Here is a 23,053-nt window from a genome sequence, read left to right on the forward strand (position 1 = left end):
TATCAAGCAATTTCACCAAACAGACTGATGGACTATAACATTTGGTGAAATAGCATTATCTTATATCAGAATTTTATGAAAAAAAAAATATATCATTGTTAGTTCTTGAGTTGGCTGAAAGTGCAAACAAAGAAGAAGAATAAAAAAAAGAGTCAAGGCTTGGGAAATTTACCATTGGTAGGAATCAAGCATTGCGTGCAAAAGAAATTGATCCCAAAGCTTTGATTATAGAGGTATTCCCTTTTACAGTTTTAAGTTTGCTATACTATTGGTAATATTAATTTAACTAAATCTATCTTTGGTGGATTTTTAATATTTCAAGAGAGATTAAGATTCTCTTTATTGTGGAAAGAATCTCCTTCCAGATTTCACAGAAAGGCATAGCACCCATGATGGGATTGACCTTTACGTTCATTTTCCTGGGTAGAAACTGAAAGGGGTTAAAACCCCTTCTGGAAATTCTTGTTTGGCTCCAAACGCTCCACCCAAAATTGGGCAAGAATGCATCAATATCCTTCTTCCTTCCTTTCACACCTTCGACGACCTCAGTGAGTGCAGGTGGTGAGAGATTGGGCAAGTGAGTGATGGTGCTGGCAATGTGTGATTGAGTGGGTGAGTTGGTGGTCAAGACCATGAGCAATTGGCCGGTGAGTGATTAAGTGAATGATGGTGCAGGCAGTGAGCAATCGCATGGAGCGATTGGGTGGCAGTGACCTGTGAGTGACAATCCAGGCCATGATCCAAGTCAACTTATCTACATGGACCCTCTCATGAAATTAGTATTGTTGTCACTCTGGAGCAAACTGGTCAGGATAAATCAGTTAAGATAAAAGTATGTTAATTGCTAAATTAATGTAATAAATAGCAAATACTTAGTATGGTCTGGGATAAATGCAAGAAACATAGCAATTATTTCTGTACTACTTTTAATAAAGCTGAGTAGTGCAATTGTCTAAGCTAGCAAAGCTACTACCTCCAACTTTATTATTCTAATTTTAAATTGCCAAGCAAACAGTGGACAAAGTTATTTTTCATATTTTAGTGATCATTGTTGTTGCCTTATCCACAGTTAGTGGTAATAGAAGGCAAGTTTATCATGTTCCATGTAAATGAATGGTCATTGCAGATATGCTATTAGTAGTTTACTGATGATGGCTGTTAATTTTGTCTTGATCAGTCTAGTTGTTGTTATTATACCACTTGCTTGAAGCTATCTTGCCAAGCTGCCCTAAAGTGGCCTTAGCTGGGAGTTTCATATTTATTTCATTTTACTCTGTTGATAGTGAAGTGAATGCTGGTCCGAGTGATGGGTATCGTAAGGCATAATATTGTTCTAGTAGTGGTAGCATTATCTTCTTATTGAAGTGGATTCACCTAGGCTATGCTTGAGTTAGTTTTCTCCATTCATGCTTGTTGGCTTGAGTTAATTTTCTCTCTTCATTCTTGTTTTGGCTTCCTTCTTGTTTGGAGAATTTTTACTAGTTAATGTTTTTTTTTTTATTATTATTATTATTATTATTATTATTATTATTATTTTATTGCTTTTTATTCTTGTACTAGTGTATATGTGACAGGTAAATCGAGAGATTAATTTAGTTTTTAGCTTGTTGTCTCTTGGTATGCTGGGCAAAATTTAATAAACAAATTAAGCATTTGATGTCAAGCTAAAAATTTTGTTTATATTCCTTGAAGTTGTTTGATAGCTCAATATCAATGTATATATGAGTTTAGTCATACTGGGGATTTGTTGTCTTCACCGGGACTTGTCATCTAAAGTTGTTAGAGAGTGTAGACCTGTTATACAATGACCATCACTGAAATCATTATCCATTATGTATTATTTTCATCATTTATTGAAAAAAATTACCAATTGTCTTGTTATTATTTCACTTTAGCAGGCAACATTTTTTTCCCTTTTTTATTTTTTTTAAAAAATTTTATTTTTCCTTGGTTATCTTAATTTCCTCACTGAAAATGAATTATGATTCTTTTGCTAGGCTTATGAGAAAGGTCTGATGATTGCTGTAATCCCATTTACCTCAAAGGTAGTTTACTTTTAGATTTTAGTTGTTTAGCAAATTGCTCTCTCTTTCTCTCTTTTAATTGGGGCATGTAATATATTTGTAATCTATTTTAGATTCTGGAGCCATGCCATTCCAGTTTAGCTTATCAACCTCCCAACCCTTGGACTATGGGGATTCTAAGTTTGCTTACTGAGATCTATAATCTTCCAAACCTCAAAATGAACCTGAAATTTGATATAGAGGTAATAACCACTTTTGTTCCTGCAGTCTAGCGTCACTTGAAGAGCTATATAAGAGTTTTTTAGGCTTATGGAGCTTTTCTCAACTTTGTTCTTGTGTTGCAGGTTTTATTTAAGAATCTTAGTGTAGATATGAAAGAAGTTAAACCAACAACTCTATTGATAGACAAGATTCGTGAAGTAGAGGGTAATCCAGATTTTTCGAATAAGGACATAACTGCAGCTCATCCACCTCTTGTTGAAATTAATTCAGGATTATTGCCTCCATTGAGTCATGTAGAATTGCAAACTGAAGTCAATAGTTCATCTCATCCGGCAGGCCATCCAAATGCAATGGCTCAAGTAATTAAGTCATTTTCTCCTCCCTCATTGATGAATTTTCTATATTTTTCTCCTAACCATGTTTACTTTTGTGCTGTTATTATGGGGCAGTATACTTCTGCACCACATATCACTTCAGGTTCCATTTTGGAAGAAGACAGAATTGGAATTGTAAACGGACCTGAACTAGTTTCATCCGTTCAGGGATTGACTGAAGTTACTCCATCTCCATCACCTTCCCCTTCCCCTTCCCCTTCCCCTTCCCCTTCACCTTTTTCTCTGAATCAGGTTATTATTTTCATTCACTTTTTGCTAAAAACAAAAATTTGAGACACTGATTATTGCAACTGTTAGAAATATGGTTCAGAAATGTTCTTTTGTCAAACTGTAACATTTGTTCTTGATGGTTTGATGTAAGCTATTCAGGACTTGATAGGGTTCTCCATCTAGTATGTTTCATACAAAAGTGAATATTCTTTTTTGAAGTGGGAACAGTAATGCCTAATTAGCAAACCAGTTTACTTGTATAATTATTTGAGGTTGCATGGATAATTAACCTTTTCATTTACATAAAATTTTGTTCATAGTTGATTCTGAAAACAACTGTTTAAATTGATTTAGAAATTTAAGTCCTGAGTTAATAGATTACTTGTGACAAATTGTTATATTACATTTTATGTATCATGTGCTTATATGTAATTTATTTATCTTCACAGCTTTTGACAATAATTCCAAATTCTGAGTCATATATCAATATTAATCCAAAGCTTAGTTCTATGGGTTCAAACATGCAGTTCCACAGGTATTTGCTTCTATTTGTTTAATTATCATTTTAATAAGCCATTCACATTTATGATATTATGCCTTGTAATAATTTTTTTGTTATATCAGAATTATTCAACTGGCAATGGATAAGGCCATAAGAGAAATTGTATCTCCTGTTATTCAACGAAGTGTTACAATTGCTAGTAGGACAACAAAGGAACTTGTTTTGAAGGTTACTCTCTTTCATCAGTAAATTTAATGCGCTAAGCATTTTCTTTCACACTTCTGCAATTCCATGTTCTTTTTCTTCTAGGATTATTCCATGGAAACTGATGATGGTGTCATATCTCGTTCTGCCCATCTAATGGTTGGAACTCTAGCTGGAAGCTTGGCTCATGTGACGTGCAAGGTTCCTATTTTTTTATTGTTAGGTTTATGAATCTTGCATCTTCAGAGCATGTTTTCTACCTAGCTTTCTTTTCTTGATTGAGTTTGTATATTATTTGGAGGATTGATTTTATTTGTAGGATACACTGATAGATTTGTAGTGCTGCTCAGAGTTGTCTGAATGTCTGTTTTCTAGAATTTGATATTGTGTGCCTAATTTTTGGATTTTTAGAATTTTGTTTTATAATTGTTGGATTACCAGGAACCTCTTCGTGTAGCCCTTTCAAGCAATTTAAGAGGTCTTCTTCAAGCTTTGAACGTGGCAAATGATCATGTTGAACAAATAGTTCAGATCCTCACAACTGATCATCTTGATCTTGGTTGCGCTGTAATTGAGAATGTAGCATCAGAGAAGGTACGCAATTACTCTTCTTCCCTTTTTCTCAAATATTATTCTATTTTTTAGATATGCAGAATTTGGGCCTAAACATATTTCAAATTTCTTAGTATATTCTCTCAAAATTAAATAAAGGTGGATGAGCTGCAGCGGAGCCTTCAGTCATCTGAAAATTGTCTAAAGCTCAATACCTGCCCATGCTAGGCTAATTTTGCATGATTATTTAGGTTAAACAAACACTGGTTTTCAGAATAAATTTTGTGATATAGACACAATTTTATGTCTGAATAAATTAGTAGAATACTGAATCAGTTGAGTTAGACTTACAGTTTTTTATCAACTAAAATCTTTGTTTGTGCAAATTTCTTTTGGTTCTCTTATCAGGCGGAGCACCATTTCTTAATATAGTCTTTTCAATTGATATAAATTATGAATAGTGGGATAATGGCATCTTAATCTGCAAATGAATCTTTATATAGCCAGATTTAAGATGTTAAAATATATTAATTGTATTTTTGTTGTGGAAGTATAACTACTAAGGTGAATATTAACCATACTTATTTTGACCTAAATATTTATGAGATGCGTAAAGGTTTTTAGCTATGCTTTCTTGCTGTTGTTTCCTAAATAATCATCGTGTTATTATGTCTTCTTACAAGCTACTTCTATTAGAACATCTTTTTGCTATGGAATTGTCTTTTGTTAGGCTGTTGAATTGATTGATGGAGAGATGGCCCCTGCATTTGCTGCCTCGAGGAAACAGAGGGAAGCATCTGGATCTGCATATTTTGATACCCTTTCTTATGCACAAGGGCCACTTTCACGAATCCCAGAGGCACTTCGTCCAAAACCTGGTCGCCTTTCCATTCCACAACAGCGAGTCTATGATGTAAAAAAAACAAAACCCTTAATGTTTGTGTGGTTAATAATTTTTTTTCTTGGCTTCTAAATTTTTTCCCCATTTCCTCGTAGGATTTTATCAAGAATATTTGGCAAAATCAGTCTGGTCAGAATTCAACTACTTCATCTCATGGCCTTTCTAGTTTAGGCAGTTCTGTGGGTAATTCTTCACTGCCACGTGTGTATGGTGCAAGTTCTGGTAGCATTAGTTCCAATGTCTATGTCACTTCTCAAGTAGCTCCTGTTAGCATGACACAACCCTTCGACCTTACCTTGGAAGAGTCAGATCGTGGTTCGGTACAACTTCCTAGGTATATTAAATAGTGTTTTATTTTACAGTTAGTAAACCAGACCTTCAGATTGTTGTGATAACTCTTTAATTTTCTTGCAGTGTCTCCCCAATTTATGGTGCTGATGATAGTCTCATGCAACATGGGGTTGAAGTTAGTTCTATGGTAGCTTCTGTTACTTCTGCTGATCTACACATGGTTGATCCAGCAGTTGCAACCAAAGTCGGTGTTAAAACCTATGGTAGTTTTTCTCTGAATTTAAATACACTCATTGTATTTTCCTTTTCTTTTTATATCAGGATTCGACAAATGTCTTAGCATCATCTTCTTCACCTGGTATGGACCGTCTTGGAGCTGTTTTACCTGAATCATTGCTGAGCACTGGGGAGGCTTTGGAGAAATACCTGCAAGTTGCTCAAAAGGTTCATTTGATTTTTTCCCATGGTCATATACTAATGCAGTGTTTCTACTGAAAATGATTCCCTCAAAATGTTCATTAATTATGTGCATGTTGAGTGATCTACTAGATTCCATTTAATATTTGATGTAGTATAGCAAATGGACAAGAAAACAAACCTCACAAAGGCAAACTTTTGGACAAATAAAGACATTGAAAGTTGTTATTAGTTCCTAGATTAAAATTATACAACTTTGGACGACTTCCTTTACAGATTCAATTCACAGTAGACATGGAAACAAATATTTTAACAACAATAATGACTAAGCCTTTATCCCACTAAGTGGGATTGGCTTGAAATAAATATTTTAAATAGAGAAAATATGGTAGACTTTGATTGGGATTATAATTGTTTCCTAATTATTAACAAAAGAGAAAAATAAAATTGACTCTAAATTTTCAAATGATTTGTTCTGGAACTCCACTAAAATCTTCCTGAACAGGGGGAAGGTTCTTTTCAAATGACTTCTACAAATTGAGACTAAATGATTCCTACATGGATTCACTAAGCTTTGCTAAGACTTCTTAAAAGAGTAGTTTTCTTGTCAGTAGTTATAGTAACAGAGAGATTGTAAAGCTTGGGTCAACTAAGAATGTCATGTGCCACTAATGGGAAAATCTTCGTGTCCTTATATGAACCCATCCCTATAAGAGTTGAATAACTTTAGGTAGCCGGATTTTTTTTTTGACTCACCTAGATTACTGTGTAGGGGCTTGAATTCAGGCTAGGTTTGGTTTGAATAATAAAAAGGGATTGTATGAAAACTAGGTTCATGTAGCTCTACTTGTTGATCACAATTTTACATGACTTGCTTCCACACTTTGCATATGTGTAGAAATGCTAGTGCATTTTCACATATTACGTGATGTCCTTAGTCTTGTCGTGCTTGTCAAAGAGACTTAATTTCTTCGTCATTACTCAAAGCTGAAAAGTTGGGTACTTCATCCTTATGATTATGGTCTTGCTCAAAATAAACATAGAAATAAATTTTCTAAATAGAAAAAAAGAGTAAACTCTAATTGGGATTTTAATTATTCTCTATTTATTATCAAAAATGAAAATACCATTTGACTCGAAATTTTCAAACAATAAAATTATATTTGAAATTTGTTGCACACAGTCAATCTCAAGTTTTTCTTTAATTTTATTTCTAATCTGCATTAATGTTTCATTGGAAATTTTTCTACAGTGTGGAAGTGTGGAACTGTTTTCCAAGGATTATAATAATGTCACAGTTCACACTTTTAGGATTACCTCTAATAGGATTTCTAATCATGCTTTTTAATGAAATCAATCATTTAGCGCATATGTTTTTTTTTTTCATATTCAAATGGAATGGACAATTGGAAATTTCAATTTTCCAATATAAAACCTTTCTTGTATGCTTGTGCTTTTCTTTGTTATGTTACTGGTGTGAAGACTGATAATCATGGGGTGTTGATTGGCCATTAACCTGTATTAAAGTAAGATGCTAAATAGATAATTACTTCGCAATTTTATATCAACCTTAGTTTCCTTTTTCTTTTGGTAAAGATTTCCTAAACAAATGCCAGCTTAGTTTCTCTTTAATCAGATTTGCCTTTTAGCCTTAAACTTGCTCTAGAATTTTAACACTGTCGACTTATTTATGGTCACCATATTGTTTGAGTTAGAGCTTATTCAAGATTTTTCCAAAGCTTCTATTAATAATTTTTTTCCATTATGATTTTACTCACACATCCATTCAGTTGGAAGCGATGATTACTGCTGATGCCAGAGACATGGAAATTCAGGTTAGTTTTTGGCTCTATTGTTTGTCATCTCCACATATTAATTCTTTTTTTTTCCTTCCTACATAATTTTTCACTAGTTGTGACAACTTATTGCATGATGTATTTAGGAAGCAGTTGCTGAAATTCCAGAAATCATATTGAAATGTGAAAGTAGAGATGAAGCCTCATTAGCTATAGCCCAAAAGGTTCATTTATTGCATGCAAATAGTTTGCAAGAATTTATAGTTTAGTAACATTGTGTATCATGATAATTCAGGTTTTCAAGAGCTTGTATGAAAATGCATCAAACACTCTCCATATTGCTTCACATCTAGCAATTCTAGCAGCCATACGAGATGTTTGCAAACTTGTTGTCAAAGAATTGACAAGCTGGGTATGCGCCTACCGTTCGATCTCTGTTGGAGGATTTAATCATTTATAATTTCAATTTCAATTTGATTCTTAATTAACCTTATCTTATTTTATGTTAGATTTTGAACATGGCAAATTATTATGATATTTCATGATTTCATCTACCATTTACTATTAACGCATTGCTTTTTATGCATAATCAAGGGCACATTTTTTTTGTAAGCTAGAAGGACCTTTTATGCAAAACTTTAATTTCTAAATTTTCTTAATTGCTATGGTGTTGTTTGTGTTGTCATGGATCTTGGGATCTAACAATGTGATTCATATGATTTGATATAATAACAGTATCTTCAAAGATTGTTCTGATATCTGGTTTCTTTCATTAAAATGATGTATCAGTACTGCTGTCAATTTGACAATCTAGTTAAACATTTACTAAGGAGGCTACCATATCTGTTTTATTTTCTCATTTATATTCCATTGGAATCGAAAAATTTGTAGTATTGCACTTACTTTCCTCACTATAATTTTTTTCCAGGTAATTTACTCTGATGAGGAACGGAAATTCAACAAAGACATAACTGTGGGCCTTATTCGTTCTGAGTTACTCAACCTTGCCGAGTACAATGTCCATTTGGCTAAACTTATAGGCGGGGGGAGAAATAGTATGTCAAATAAAATATTAGTATTTCAATTTGATGTTGGATGACTTTTTTGCTACTGCTGAAGCCTATGACTGAGCACTGAATTTTGTTGTGATATGTTCATAATGGATGAGTTTGTTTTATGAAACTTCAAGGAGATTTTTGTTGTCTCATGAATTGGGATCATAAATTGAATCATGCTTCTAATTAAAAAAAATAAAATTTGTAAGTACCTTCTCAAGCACTTGGTGCTTCCAATTCTGTTACTTCATATATATATTGTTATTGCTTTGATCTCTCTCTCTCTCTCTCTCTCTCTCTCCCTCTTGTTTCCCCTATTTCTTTTGCACAAAGTCTTGTCACCATCTACTCTTCTACCATGTCTTCTCTCTCCCCTTATCCCACCTTTATATTTGCTGAGTTTTTTGAACAACCAACTCTGATTTTTTTTCTCATTTCTGTAATTCTTTTTTATACTTTTGTATCCATCCGGAAAGCTTATTGCATGCTATTATAGCCGATACATAGTTTTTTTTCTTTCTCTCATTTCTTTTATTTTAAGTGACGTGCTGGATTCCTTCTTTTGAACATATTCATACAATACGTTGAAATTTGAGTGAAACTAAGTAAGTTTCATAGTGTTTCTGATATACATATTTTTTCTATCAAGTTTATTCTTTTTATAGGAATTCAAATGCAACTTGTCACACTTCTCACAGTTTTAGCACAGCAGATAATGCATGTCTTTGGAATTTTTCAACTTGATTATTAAAGGACCTGCTTAAAAAAGTTTTATGTTTTTAATTTTGCATTTAGTTATCTGGTTGTTTAATATTTATCAGCTTCCTCATTATTAGGAATGAAACAAAAACTTGGTGCTTTGGAAAAAATGTCTTCCTTTCTCGGTCAAGTGCCTAGTTAGTGCCTTTGGCAATTTGATACTGGTTCTGGAAACCTCTTATTACTTTGAATGCTGGGGACTAACTTTGTGTTCATTCACAGAGCCTGCAACTGAGTTTGCCATATCCCTTGTGCAAACTTTGGCTACTCAGGAACCTGGTGTAAGCATGTCAGAGCTATATAATCTCATTGAAGCTTTGTCAAAGGTTTTATTTTTCCTCTGATCATTTTCCTCAACAATTATTTAGGAACTTCTCATTATATTATTTACGTTCTTGCAGTTGGCTATGAAGCCTGGGTCACCAGAGTCATTGCAACAATTAATGGAGATTGCTAAGAGTAATGTAAATTCTCCTTTATCTTTGAACAAAGAAGAGAAGATCAGGCAATTCAAGGATAAGAAGGTATTTCTCCATAAATTAAGACATCAAGTGCTTTGGTTTTGATGCTATCATTTTCGGCAGTGTATTAATTTGCATCATATGCAGCATTCAACATCCTGAGCCTTTGTTTTTGCAGGGTCTTTCTGGAGTTTCCTTGACAAACAGGGAGGAGCTTGATTCTAATGAACCATCACCTGCTGATCCTGCTGGTTTCTATGAGCAGGTATTCAATCATAATCTTGTTTCATTTTTATGCTTACAGTATTGTGTTTTTGTTAGATTGAATCTTTCTGGTAAGCTAGTGAAGATTAAAGTTAAATGCCCCCCAGAGGGCGCTTCTTATGTCCATTGACCTTGCCATTTACCAGTCCACTTGCATGATCACAATAATTACATATGCATTTACCGGTTTCCTTTTCCTCTGTTCCAGTTAAGTTAAAATTGTTTCAGTTGATGCACCTTAAAATTTTTGGATCTGGCAGCACCGTTTTCATTATGTTGCCAGTTAATTTCTAAATATGCTCCTATTTAATTTGTGACTCATTGTTTATTGTCTTGGTGCTTGCATGTTTTTTTTAGTTGGGGACACACTAATTAGATATTTAAATCTCTAGCTGTATCAGGTTTTATACACTGAGATCGTTCTTACACATATTTCTTGGTGGTGATACCTAGATGAGACAGATATAAAACAAGATTAACATTTGGGAAAGAGGTTATTGTATTATTATCCTAAGCACTTATAATTTGCATGCTATTTTAGTTATAGAAATTATGACAAGAACATGAGCATAATCTCATGGTTAAAATTCAATTTTTTTGAAGCTATTTCATGATGAGAAAATTCTCAAGTATTCGTTATTATTCAGTAAAATTAAATATGAAACATTGGTAAGTCAAGACAAAGTAAATATAAGTTTGTTGGCATCAATTACAAACTCAGTTAAGCTAGTATTACCTTTTTTTTTGTAATCTCTATACAAGCTTCAACAACAAATTTAACAGCGATTGACAATGATATTTACTGAATATTTATCAAAAGATTGTAGCAATTTGGTAGGATTGACAATAAATGAAACCATGGAAGTTCAAAATTATGACCTTAGTGAAGCAAATTATTGGGAGATATAATTTTTTTTCGAGAGTTACTGGGTTTGTATGATTAATGATCAAAAGGTTGTGCCTAGAAGGAAATATTAACTAATTACTCCTCAAACCTAAGCCATATGATCAGTTTAGAGCTGACCCATTTTGTGTTCTAATATCAGTCAGCATTGCAGTATAGTTCTGTCATGGGAACAAAATCTGCACCCAAACAGATATTTAAAGTTTTTATATTAATTCTTTGAGAATGCATATGGGCACTTACGTCCAAACTGTACTAACTTTTTATATTATCAATTCTAGGTACTATTTGTTACATGTATCATTAATGTCTCTGGATGCTTCATGCTTCCTTTATATTATCGTGTTGTTGCTGAAATTCTTTTGAATACAATGCAGATTGCTACCTACTTTACTGATTGGTGCCGAATTTGTGAACTTCCCACAACAAATGAATCAACCTACAGTCATTATATTTCCCAGCTGCAGCAGAATGGTTTGTTAAAGGGTGATGATATCACAGACCGTTTTTTTCGCGTGTTCACGGTAGTACAAGTATTTCTATCAGTTTTCTTCTAGCATATGTTGTTTTCCTTGCTAATTGCCACAAGATATTTTAGGAGTTAGCTGTCACTTATTGTAAAGTTGTGCATGAACAACCACAGTTGCTATCTTTTTTCTCAATTGATTCATATGCGAAGTTTGTGGTTCTTGTGTTAAAGGTATGTTCACTTGCCAGTAAATTGTTGTCTCATTTGCTTCTGCTTTAGCATGTCTAATCATGCAATTGCTTTTCTTATACTAGCATATTGTATGGAAAATGATGTTTTTTTTTATATATATTTAGTACTGTTCTATGGATCAGGGATCAACTAAATCTCTTCTGCTTCCGAAGGTTAATTTCAACACTTCAGTTTATCTTGCTCTTTGTTTCCACATTTAACAAGGTGTTTAGGTTAACTACTTTGCCAATACTTTTTTTGACAGATTTTATCTGTTACTGTAAGAACCATCCAAAAGGATGCAGAAGAGAAAAAACTTTCCTTCAACCCAAGACCATATTTCAGATTGTTTATCAATTGGCTTTTGGATCTAATTACCCCCGACACAGTTGATAGTGTCAACTTTCAGGTTCATGCTTTTGTGTTAATGCACCTTTGAACTTTTTATTTTGAGTTTGTCTCCCCACATCTTGGTTTATTTTGAGTTTGTACCCCCGACACAGTTGATCTAATTGAGGTATTACTGCAGGTGTTGACATCTTTTGCAAATGCTTTCCATGCATTGCAGCCCTTAAAAGTTCCTGGTTGGAGGTGTGTTACTTATTATTTCTTATCATTAATCAAATATTTGGAAAATATAATTCTCTGGTTCTTAATACTGTAACATCACAAAACATATATTGGATTCAAGAATCAATGGTGTTATCACCTCAGCTTCATGTTTAATCTAATGGCAATTGCTAGGGAATCTAGACACCCTTGATCTGGCTTGATATAAGCTAGAGATGCTTCTCTTACTAGATTGGTAGAGCATGCGTCTGGATGTAAATGCAAGATTTTGGTGACCGCTTATATTGCATATATAGTATTAAATTTGATACCCATACTCCATTGAATTGCTTTTGGAAATAATGTTGATGCAACAAGTTGCAAAAGACAGATATGCATCAATCTAGACTTATGCATAGTATTTTTTCTGAAATATTCTTATTTTATTACTTTTGAATCCATTTTATCTTAATAGTAAATGGAAATGTTTGAAAGGCTTTTTTCATCCATGTTTGCAATTCCCATGACATAACTTGAGTTGGCCAATTTAATAATTCAATTATTTAATCATTATATTCCTCTGATTGAAGAGGAGCCTTGGCACAACGGTAAAGTTGTTGCTTTGTGACCAAAAGGTCACGGGTTCGAATCCTGGAAATAGTCTCTTGCAAAAAGCAGGGTAAGGCTGTGTATAATGGATCCTTCCTGGGACCCGCATAGCTTGAATTTCGTGCACCGGGCTGCCTTTTTTTTTATATTCCTCTGATTCATACTCTTTTAGCTTTGCATGGCTTGAGTTGGTGAGTCACAGAAGCTTCATGCCAAAACTACTCACGTGCAATGGTGCCAAGGGTTGGCCATTCTTCCAGCGCTTGCTTGTTGATCTACTCAAGTTCATGGAGCCATATTTAAGAAATGTGGAACTTTCGGAACCGGTTTGTTTTTGTTTATTTGTTTTTGTTTATTTTCTTTATTTACGTTTGAAAGCAACTACCTAATTCATATCATTGTGCTGGTGTGTATTATTGCAGGTGCAACTGTTATATAAAGGGACTCTTAGAGTGCTTCTTGTTCTGCTCCATGATTTTCCTGACTTCCTCTGTGATTATCACTTTAGTTTCTGTGATGTGATTCCTTCAAGTTGCATCCAAATGCGAAACGTCATTCTAAGTGCTTTCCCACGAAATATGCGGCTTCCTGATCCATCAACTCCCAACTTAAAGGTGGTTGTTATATGAAATGTTGTATCATTTTGCAAATCGAGGAAATTGCATCTGACCTGCATGCTTTTTGTTTTGTTTCTGCAGATCGATTTGCTTCCAGAAATTAGCCAACCCCCTCGTATTCTTTCTGATGTAGATAGTATTTTAAAAGCAAAACAAATCAAAGCTGATATTGATGAGTACCTTAAGGTAGTGGGTGAACTGGTTTATTCTTCTGCTAATTACTAAATTGTCATCTATGTTCTTCATAACGTCATTATAGTTACTCCTTTTTTGACATACTAATGCTGATATTGATAAGTTGCTTCCATGTGTTAGTAGCGAGTTTAATTGATCTTCCCTCCTATTCATGTAATGCTGCAGACATCTGAAGTATCCTCATTCATAAGCGAACTGATTCCAAAATTACTTCTTTCTCAAAGCGAAGCAAACTTGGCTGGGACTCCTTATAATGTACCATTGATCAACTCACTTGTTCTTTACATAGGGATGCAGGTAACTGTTTCTTTGCATACTTGTAGTTCAATTAATACTTGACGTCTAGGGTATTTGTGCCACTATTTAATTCTTGAAAATATATAATAAATTATCTTTTCCTGCAAATCTGTCTCTTCCATTGGTTGGATTTGTTTTCTATGTTTCCCAAGTATGCGCCCATTTGTGATAATGTTGGAGATAATATTAGTTTAAATAAAACATTATACTTTAAACAACATGTACTCTAGTTAACTATCTTATCTGAGCATTACTGTTATTCACAAAATCGGGGAGTATTAATAAATTTAAGGACTTGTGTCTTAGCTCTTTATCTCTAGTTAACTACCATACATGCAAGTAGTAAAAAACACTTTATCTTAGCTCTTTCCTCGTTAAAAGTTTTTTTTTTAAAATGGATCCTATAAATTACTTTAGCTGTCCTTTCAGTATGCGTTAATAATATATATTAGGAGAATATACATGGTTAAATTACCTAGTTTTTTATCAAGGCTTTTGTACTTGGATCTTAACAAGCTGAATCGAATGTCGCATAATTTTTATTTAAGGCATCTAATAGCAATCCTCTACACATCATATCAGTCTACTAAATGACCCCTTGCCTTCTCATTTTATCAATTTATTTTATTTGCTTAAACTGAACACACACTATGTTAGGCATCTTCATATCTAGTTTTTCCTATAAGTTAATTACTCATCCCATGCGATTCGTATCAAAATTTGGTGTGCAGAAGAAGGATCAGTTTGTACAGAAACTCTTGGTCACGAGTTATTTTTTGTGTTTAATTTGTACTTGCGCTTCTTTTATATTTTGATGGGTCGGACTGTGTCTGTGCGTGTTTTTCTTAATCTTTATGAATATTTTTTTTTATTTGTGGCGCAGGCTACACAATTACTGCAGAACAAGTCTACTGCATCCACCCAACAAGTGAATCACAATGGTCCATTGGATCTTTTCCTAGTTAGCACGCCTAGGGAGATCTTTCATAGTTTAATAAATAACCTGGACTCAGAAGGACGTTACCTCTTACTAAATGCAATCGCTAATCAACTGCGATACCCGAACAACCACACTCATTACTTTTCTTTTGTCCTGCTGTACTTATTCGCTGAGTCCAAACAGGTTAGGCATGGCTATTTCATTTTCTTTTCTTCTTAATAGTTTAATGGCCTTCTATTACTCTTATTGTTTTCATATGCTTATTTGATAAACCATTTCTTTGTTTTTTGTTAACTTCTGATGAAACTAGCATTTCAAAATAGGACTACTAGTAAAGATTAAGAGATTTGATTACTTCATTAAGAGAAAAGGAAGGAGCCTGAAAGAAAATGTAGAAAATCACCTGAAATTTTACTCGCAATATGTTCATTCGGCATCAGACAGATAATAAGCTGATTGCCTGATGGTAGTGACTGATTGAAATCTAGCACCATTTTCTTACTTCCTTTCCATCAAGTAAACAAAGAGGGCAGCATTGCCTTTTTATTATTTTCACCTTTACCCCTCTCACCTCTTATCCTTCCCTCAGTGTAAGCAACCTCTAATGTTGTAAAGCAGATTAAGCTTCTTCAGGTGTACAAAAATATGAGAACTAGAAAAAAAACCATATAGTGACTTCCAAATAACACTTTAAAACTTCATGTTTATTGTCATTATTGATGCCTCAGAAAATTTCAATACTCAACATTTCATGTAAAATTTAGCCAATGATAGCCTTTTCTTACACTTCTACTAGTAAAAAAAGCCTAAGATGGGTGGTTAACAAAATTTTGAGGTGAACGGAGGATAAGAGAATGTGGAAACTACAACAGCATTAACACCACTAGGGACAGTTCAAACAATTCAATGCGACTTGAAAATGAAAATTGTGTTTGAAGTTGTAATTGTGATAAGTACACAAACATGTGGGAAGGGGCATTTTAAATTTACTCTATTTTGTCAGAGATCCATTGTACCTGTCTGACTAATAATTATTTGCTAGTAATTACTTGCTACATTTTAAAAAGTAGCAAATAATTACTAGCAAATACTTAAAGCATCATCAACAACAACCTGTGATTTTTCACGTAGCAAACAAGAAAATACTAGCTATGATAAATCTTAAATGCTAGTAATTATTTTTAAGAATGTTTTAGTTAGATTCCACTATCTTACAGCCTATTACCAGTTCACCACTATCGCACAAGATCAAGCTACATTTTATGGACCAAGTAGCACCTTAATATTCCTTATTGCTGTAATGTTTTTCGAAGCCCTTTTGATAGGTTTTGCCAAGGGATGATAGCTCTTTTTCCCCATATAATTGCAGGACAGCAGCATACAGGAGCAAATAACTCGAGTGCTGTTGGAGCGAATGATTGTTAATCGTCCCCATCCCTGGGGCTTACTCATCACTTTCATCGAACTGATCAGGGTATTTATTATTATTATTATTATTTACAGTTCGATTCTGTTAGGTAACCTCATTGAAATCTCAGCATATATATCTATATTTACTAATTATTGCCTATATGCAATACATTCAGAACCAGCGGTATGACTTTTGGAATTGTTCATTCACGAGATGTTCTCCAGAGATTGAAAAGTTGTTTGAATCCGTGTCGAGGACCTGTGTCGGCCCCAAAGCTATGAGCGACGCAATGGTATCGGGTAGTATTTGAGATGGCAGCGGTCATTGATCTACATGTAAAGTCTTTCATATGAATCAAGATAGCCACGAAGGCTGGAAGAACCATCCTAGAATTATCGCCCACGATATCACTTGAAGGGTTTCTGATTCATTTTGAGATTCATTTGTATAGAATAATAAAACCATAAAATTGTAAATAATATTTATGGTCTACATTTGAATTACTCGTAATAAAACTTGTATTAAGATAAACTTCGAACCATCAGATGAAATTAATTTACTAACTCCCTGGGCTAGAGCACACTGTCGGTCTATTAAGCATACTGATGCTGAAGAACAGTACATGTGCCACTTATTCCATCGAGAAAAACTCTAGTAACTTTGATGAAAACTGGTCCGGCACACGAGTCGGTCTATTTCTTTTGTTGAGGCAAACGGTAATTGTAACTCCTTTCGCTATCAGCTGAAAGACGATCGATCGAACGCAAAAGAATTATCAAAAAACTAGTACAAAAGAGCTTTGGAAACTAAATTGGTTCATCGCTTACCTCAAAATCAGGCAATTTATAGATGGATTGCTCCGACAGCATTCGGGTAGACGATATCCCTATGAGCTTAACTCTCACAACAAATTTATCATGGCTCTGATATTGGTCAGGAAAAATCTTTTATTAATTCGCCTATCGAATAAATTCGTAGCATAATTTGCATGAAAATAGTTATGCACACATACTCTTAATGGAGCGATGTACTGGAGGTCCATCTCGGTGATTGCAAGAGAATTCCCCGTTCGAGCTACCGCATCTGCATTGATTCCGATGGATCCCAGCAACTCGTGTTGAGCTGCCCAAACACATCCATACACATATATATACACGTACGTACACACATACATACATATGCTACTATTAGCTTCGTTAAGTTTTTAAACAAAAATTTACCGTGTTGGCAGTAGTTGGCATACACCGTATTGTTAACGTATCCAAATTGATCGAGTTCATAGTCTCTGACTTTGAGCTCGAGCTCGAAAAATTTCTCCGTCCTATGAATAAATAAATCAAGTTAAACATGAGGACTAATAAGACGTTAAATTATCAACAAGCGCGTAAAGTAGACGCATATCGATCGACCTCAAGTGAGGGATGGAAGCGAATGCCTTGGTGCTCCTCCGAGGGCTTCTCTTCGTCAAGCAAGAAACCATCATAGAAGGCTTGCTTTTAGGTATTGGACATTGCCCGTGCGAAGAAGTAGATGCTCTCGGGGGGAGGCAATTGATCGACGATGAGTAACACGGAACAAAAGAGTGATTGAGGCCGTGGAGTAGGAGCAAGTGTGCCGCCATCGATCAATAGATGGGCTACAAATTCTTAGTTGGTGCTTAAAATTTTGCTTTGCTTTGCTTTATTTGGATGGTTTGTTATTTATATACAAGTTCTCTTATCGTGAGTCATTATAACTTTGCACTAGAAGGCGGAGATCCCTAACATATTTTTATTTATTATTATTATTATTATTATTTCTATTTTTTGTATTGAATGATTTGAGTCGAAGGTCATTAATTATTAATTATGGGGATTGGACAATTGGAGAGCTCAATGTCACATCTAATTTCCAAAATATCTTTTTAAATCAAGAACACACCTAATTTCTAGAATATTTTGTCTGTTTATTTGAGCTTAATAATAGTTAATGTCTTTATTCATGCACAGTTGATACTTACATATTAAGCCAAGCGTACAGTTGATGCTTACATATAATAGTTAATGTCTTTATCCATGCACAATTAATTTCCAAAATATCTTTTTAAATCAAGAACACACCTAATTTTTAGAATATCTTTTCTGTTTATTTGAGCTTAATAATAGTTAATGTCTTTATCCATGAACATGTGATACTTACATATAAAATAAGGCACAGTTGATACTTAATTACATATAATAGTTAATGTCTTTATTCATGCACGATTAATTTCCAAAATATCTTTTTAAATCAAGAACACACATAATTTCTAGAATATCTTTTCTGTTTATTTGAGCCTAATAATAGTTAATGTCTTTGTACAGTTGATACTTACAATAAACGATTTGCACGCGGGCTAAATGTAATGAACCGAGATTAAAGAAATAAATTCATGTGAACTGATGGAACCAGAAAACTAAAATGCCGAAACGATTTTTAAGCATGGAGAAACGATTTTTACATTCATGGAGAAACGATTTTAAGCATGGAGAAACGATTTTTAAGCATCTGAACTGGCGGATCCGGAAATTTAAGTATGGAGAAATGATTTTTACATGAAACAATAGACGATATCCTCTCCGCCCCTGAAAATGAATCCATTCCTCGTCCAGATATAATGTTCAACGTGCTCAAAAAAATTGGCAACATTATTATGTAATTATTTTTCACAGGCACAATTCTCTAGTTCAAAATTCACTGTCAATAATTAGGTGATGTTTTCACATGATATAAATTGTAGGCAAAATTTTAAAATGATTTTTTAAAAGCATTATTTTTTTAAATATTAAAATGAAATCATATTATATATTATTTTTTAAAGAAATTATTTTAACATTATTATAGCTGGACATATATACTTACTGAAATAAATTAGCTCAATTTTTTTTGAGTCTAATTTAATTAAAATTACTATATATATATATCAAAATATTTTTTCTAAATTTAATTAAAATTATTTGAACTTTAACACTTTAATATCTATGGACATAACTATTATAATAGTAAATTGTAGGGTTGAATATAATTAAAATATATTATCGTGATTTTTTAAAAAAATAAAGTTGAAATATTTAATTAATTTTGAAGTAAATTATAAAAAAGTATTTTTGATATAATACTTTTATATATCTTATAATTTTGATAAATTAAGTTATGTTATTTTATTTAATTTTACAGTAGTTAAGACTACAGACCCTACAATAATTTTCCAAATAAGAAAATTGATGAGCAGAATTTAAACTTGACTTGACTTAGTAAGCAATTCAAATTTTGCTTATTGTTTGAAAATTTTAAACTTATTTGATTAATTATTAAATTTGATTATATAAAATTATTTATTTTCACAAACTATTCATCACATATATATATAACTGACTTTGTATGTATTAACAGACAAATAAATTAGAATACCAAATTTTCTCATGATCATTTAGTTCATTTCCAGCTCTAAGTGTACTGGATTCTTTAAAGTTGTAGGAGCTAAACAAACATGCGTTATTCTGAAATCTCTATTATGCGATAAATTGCACAATGTAATGTATTTCACGTTGATGTCGAAGTTCCAATGATAGTGAGGCAAGGTTACAAATTCATAAAGTAGCTCAATTTCAAATACAAGCCATCAATAAACTCAATTTCAAATGTGTTGTGGAGCTCCTCGATCGGTCGGTTTCAGTGCTAGTTCGATTCTTAATTCACTTCGGAGAAAAATTGTAGTAGTTTCGATGACAATTCGCTCGGCACACGAGTAGGGTGATTCTTTTCGTTGAGACAAACAACAGTTGCAGAAGCTTCCATAATAGGCTGAAAAGAAATATACGCGGCGCCAAATAGTTTGTATTTTGTCACACTAGGATGAGACATAGAAACTTTGTATTTGTCACTTACCTCCATATCGGGAAGCTTATAGATGAAATGTTCGATATAGATTCGAGCTGCTGAGATCCCGGCAAGTTTTACCCTCACGACAAATTTGTCTCGACTCTGTCAATACAAGAAATGATGTTGGATATCGATCATGACGATCCATTGTCAAAAGAATATGAAAGTTCTCAACTGATGCTTCTCATGGATGAGTTTCAGAAACACTTGATGAATAATAGAAAGCGAGGAACATACTTGTAGTGGAGAAATGTACTTGAGATGCAGATCAGAAAGAGCAAATGAGTTTCCAGTGCGAGCAACTGCATCAGGACTAACTCCGATAGTCTCAAGTAATTCATGGCGCCCTGGTCATTCAAGAAACCAGAAACTTGTCAGACCAATGGAAGAACGACTTGCGAACAAGAAAAATCTGTCAAGGTCTAACCACGCAGCCTTTCCATTGAGCAAAACAAAAGACCTTATAACATGTAGTTGTCTTTTAAAACATATGAAATGCAGCGTATCAACACTTCTATGTATATTACAGTGACATTTGTTGAGCATTTTCTAAGTTTTCAACTGCTGCTGTCAGTAACTAGAAAAAAAATCACACTGGATAGCAAAATGGATTTACTGTAAAGAGGACAAGGACGGTCATCTTCATCGTAATCTTGGAAACATTTTTCAGTAGAAATAAAGTATTAGGTCACTACCTATACAATAACTCCTAAAGGTGTTCAGCTGTTATTCCAAATTTACTAGATGGTATGAACCACAATAAAAGAAAACAAGGAATTCGTTCGAGTGTAATGAAATTAAGCATCGAATATCAGTCATCAGTTTAGCAAAATGTCTTCCAAAACTGAAACTTTATTGCTCATTTCCATCCAAGCAATACATAGATAAGGTGCATAACAAATGCAACTCGCATAACAACTACTAAATGACCCATAACTAAATGCAGCTACACCATAACTACCAAAATCTGAATGACTTGAAGGGGGTTCATTTGTTTCACACAAATCAAAAACATTTCCAAATTTTCCGATGTTTGATGAGGTGAAAAATACCAGTCAATGGTAAATTATTTTCTTGCTCAACCGAAAATATGACAATCTTTGGTAGGTTGTCAGTTGATTGTTCTCTTTGGAAGATAATCCCACTTGGGCATAGGGTACCAACCTACCGATAGATGCAATATGTTATACAAAAATTTAAGAGAGAAAAGCTTACCGTGCTGACAATATCTTGCATAGACAGCATTGTTGACTACCCCAAACTGATCCAGTTCATAATCTCTAACAGTGAGCACAACTTCAAAAAATTTATCATTCCTGTATAGAAAGTGAGCAGGATGAGAACCAACCGAAAAAAATTAGGAAAAATATATGATCGTATCGTGATGTTTCTACCATGTTTCTCCAGCAAAATACAACTCGGTCACACTTCAAACAAAAATATCTAAAAGAAAGATGCCTTTCAAGTTGGGAAATGCAGTCAACTTAACTAATATAGGCATCACCAAAAATTATATAAGGAACTCATAAGAGCATGCATTGACTCTTTTTTTTCACCATTTAGAAAATACAATAATAAGATGCCCGACTATACGAATCCATCTATATTTTATATGTCAGTGGTCAGAAAATGCATCCAATACTTATAAGCAAAAGAATTATTATGATATGTAGCTACCAAAAGCCTCTGTTCCCACTATAAACACATATCAGATTCATCAGTATAATTGCTTTAGCGAGTTTTCTCATGTAAAAGTGCTTAATATAATTGATGTAAACTGAAAGCTTAATCTCCCTGTCATTGACCCAGCCCATCTCCTGCAAGATCATCGCGGAGAGGACTTGACCACAGTGAAGGAAGGGAATTGGCCTCCACAAGAGGATGCAGCAATCTGCACTTCCAAAGGGAAGACATCCAATCTCCACCGACGAATGCGACAAACATGTACCCAGATAATTCGACAAAAATATCTTAAAACGATTAATTTAGAATCTATTCTTTATAAATGGGCATCATGTGGCACAAATGGGGATCAGCAGGAACAAAGTTATGTGTTTTTTTTCATCGTCTCTAAATCCCTTCATTGCCATCCATTGCCTAAACCCTACCTACCTCTCCCTTCATTGCCAGGAAGTCACGCTGACCTTAGAGAAGCATCAGCCTCCTGCTGCATCAGATGACTGCAGAACGAGGCTACAAGTGCAACTGCTACTTGCCCTCTACGATCATCGTTATCTTCGCCGTCAGTACTATATGACAGAAGAGTTGTTTCTCTCCGCTGACCAGACAGAATCACCACCAAATTTAGAATTTTTCTTACATAGGTTCCATCGATCCGCTAAAATCACGTTAAAGATGCGGCATTTTCCTCAAATTAGAATTAGGCCAAGGAAGGAAAAAAATTTCAAAGAACCTGATTTCACGGTCGGCGGAAAGAGCCTCGGCGCTCCTCGCCGAGAAGTGGCGAATGCTCCGTCCCTCACGGCGGAATAAGATACTGCAACTCCTCTCGCTGCCTCCGCGCAACCCAAGGAGAGCAGGAATCGAGGATCTGGTGGCACGGAGGCTGGCACCGAAGGTCTTGCCGAGCTCGGCGCGGGACGGGGAGAAGGCGAAGGGGACGCGGGCGATCGGTACGAGGAGCAGCATCGTTTCACTGGTTTGGTGAGGCCGCCAAGCGCAGAGGGAATTTATTACATGATCATTTATCTATTTGCCCCCCGAGTTTATCTAATTTTCACTTACCCACTCAAAGTGAAAGTAATTGCTTTTTATCAAGCAAAGTTAGTTACTAGTATTTTACTAGTTTATGATCATGGATGAAAATATATGTTTTTGTTTTTAAAAATCATGTTAAATATAAAATAATAAGTATTAT

General features: G+C 34.2%; 3 protein-coding genes across 3 annotated transcripts; 1 reads left to right on the forward strand and 2 right to left on the reverse strand.

Annotated features, from left to right (window-relative positions):
• Nucleotides 1–162: 162 nt before the first annotated feature.
• On the forward strand, nucleotides 163–16,838 carry LOC122003036 (CCR4-NOT transcription complex subunit 1-like). Its single transcript, XM_042558468.1, has 32 exons — nucleotides 163–233; nucleotides 1,998–2,045; nucleotides 2,138–2,266; nucleotides 2,369–2,605; nucleotides 2,696–2,872; nucleotides 3,301–3,386; nucleotides 3,476–3,581; nucleotides 3,663–3,758; nucleotides 3,999–4,151; nucleotides 4,840–5,022; nucleotides 5,106–5,344; nucleotides 5,425–5,545; nucleotides 5,623–5,745; nucleotides 7,509–7,553; nucleotides 7,661–7,738; nucleotides 7,810–7,926; nucleotides 8,443–8,569; nucleotides 9,551–9,654; nucleotides 9,730–9,852; nucleotides 9,968–10,054; nucleotides 11,335–11,481; nucleotides 11,556–11,657; nucleotides 11,783–11,830; nucleotides 11,923–12,066; nucleotides 12,187–12,248; nucleotides 12,988–13,141; nucleotides 13,238–13,429; nucleotides 13,514–13,618; nucleotides 13,793–13,924; nucleotides 14,808–15,047; nucleotides 16,234–16,338; nucleotides 16,451–16,838. The coding sequence occupies exons 2-32, from the start codon at nucleotides 2,016–2,018 to the stop codon at nucleotides 16,583–16,585; spliced, it is 3,927 nt and encodes a 1,308-aa protein (XP_042414402.1). The 5' UTR covers nucleotides 163–233; nucleotides 1,998–2,015; the 3' UTR covers nucleotides 16,586–16,838.
• LOC122003040 (acyl-acyl carrier protein thioesterase ATL4, chloroplastic-like) lies at nucleotides 16,803–17,980 on the reverse strand. Its single transcript, XM_042558471.1, has 5 exons — nucleotides 17,685–17,980; nucleotides 17,496–17,596; nucleotides 17,288–17,397; nucleotides 17,103–17,198; nucleotides 16,803–17,017 (listed from the first exon to the last, which is right to left on the reverse strand). Exons 1-5 carry the CDS (start codon nucleotides 17,894–17,896, stop codon nucleotides 16,907–16,909), a joined length of 630 nt encoding a protein of 209 aa, XP_042414405.1. The 5' UTR covers nucleotides 17,897–17,980; the 3' UTR covers nucleotides 16,803–16,906.
• Nucleotides 17,981–19,784: 1,804 nt separating this feature from the next.
• On the reverse strand, nucleotides 19,785–23,006 carry LOC122003039 (acyl-acyl carrier protein thioesterase ATL3, chloroplastic-like). Its single transcript, XM_042558470.1, has 5 exons — nucleotides 22,589–23,006; nucleotides 21,391–21,491; nucleotides 20,413–20,522; nucleotides 20,182–20,277; nucleotides 19,785–20,097 (listed from the first exon to the last, which is right to left on the reverse strand). Exons 1-5 carry the CDS (start codon nucleotides 22,822–22,824, stop codon nucleotides 19,984–19,986), a joined length of 657 nt encoding a protein of 218 aa, XP_042414404.1. The 5' UTR covers nucleotides 22,825–23,006; the 3' UTR covers nucleotides 19,785–19,983.
• Between the last annotated feature and the right edge of the window lie 47 nt (nucleotides 23,007–23,053).

The sequence above is a fragment of the Zingiber officinale genome, chromosome 7A (genome assembly GCF_018446385.1).
Source record: "Zingiber officinale cultivar Zhangliang chromosome 7A, Zo_v1.1, whole genome shotgun sequence".
NCBI classification, from domain to species: Eukaryota; Viridiplantae; Streptophyta; class Magnoliopsida; order Zingiberales; family Zingiberaceae; genus Zingiber; species Zingiber officinale.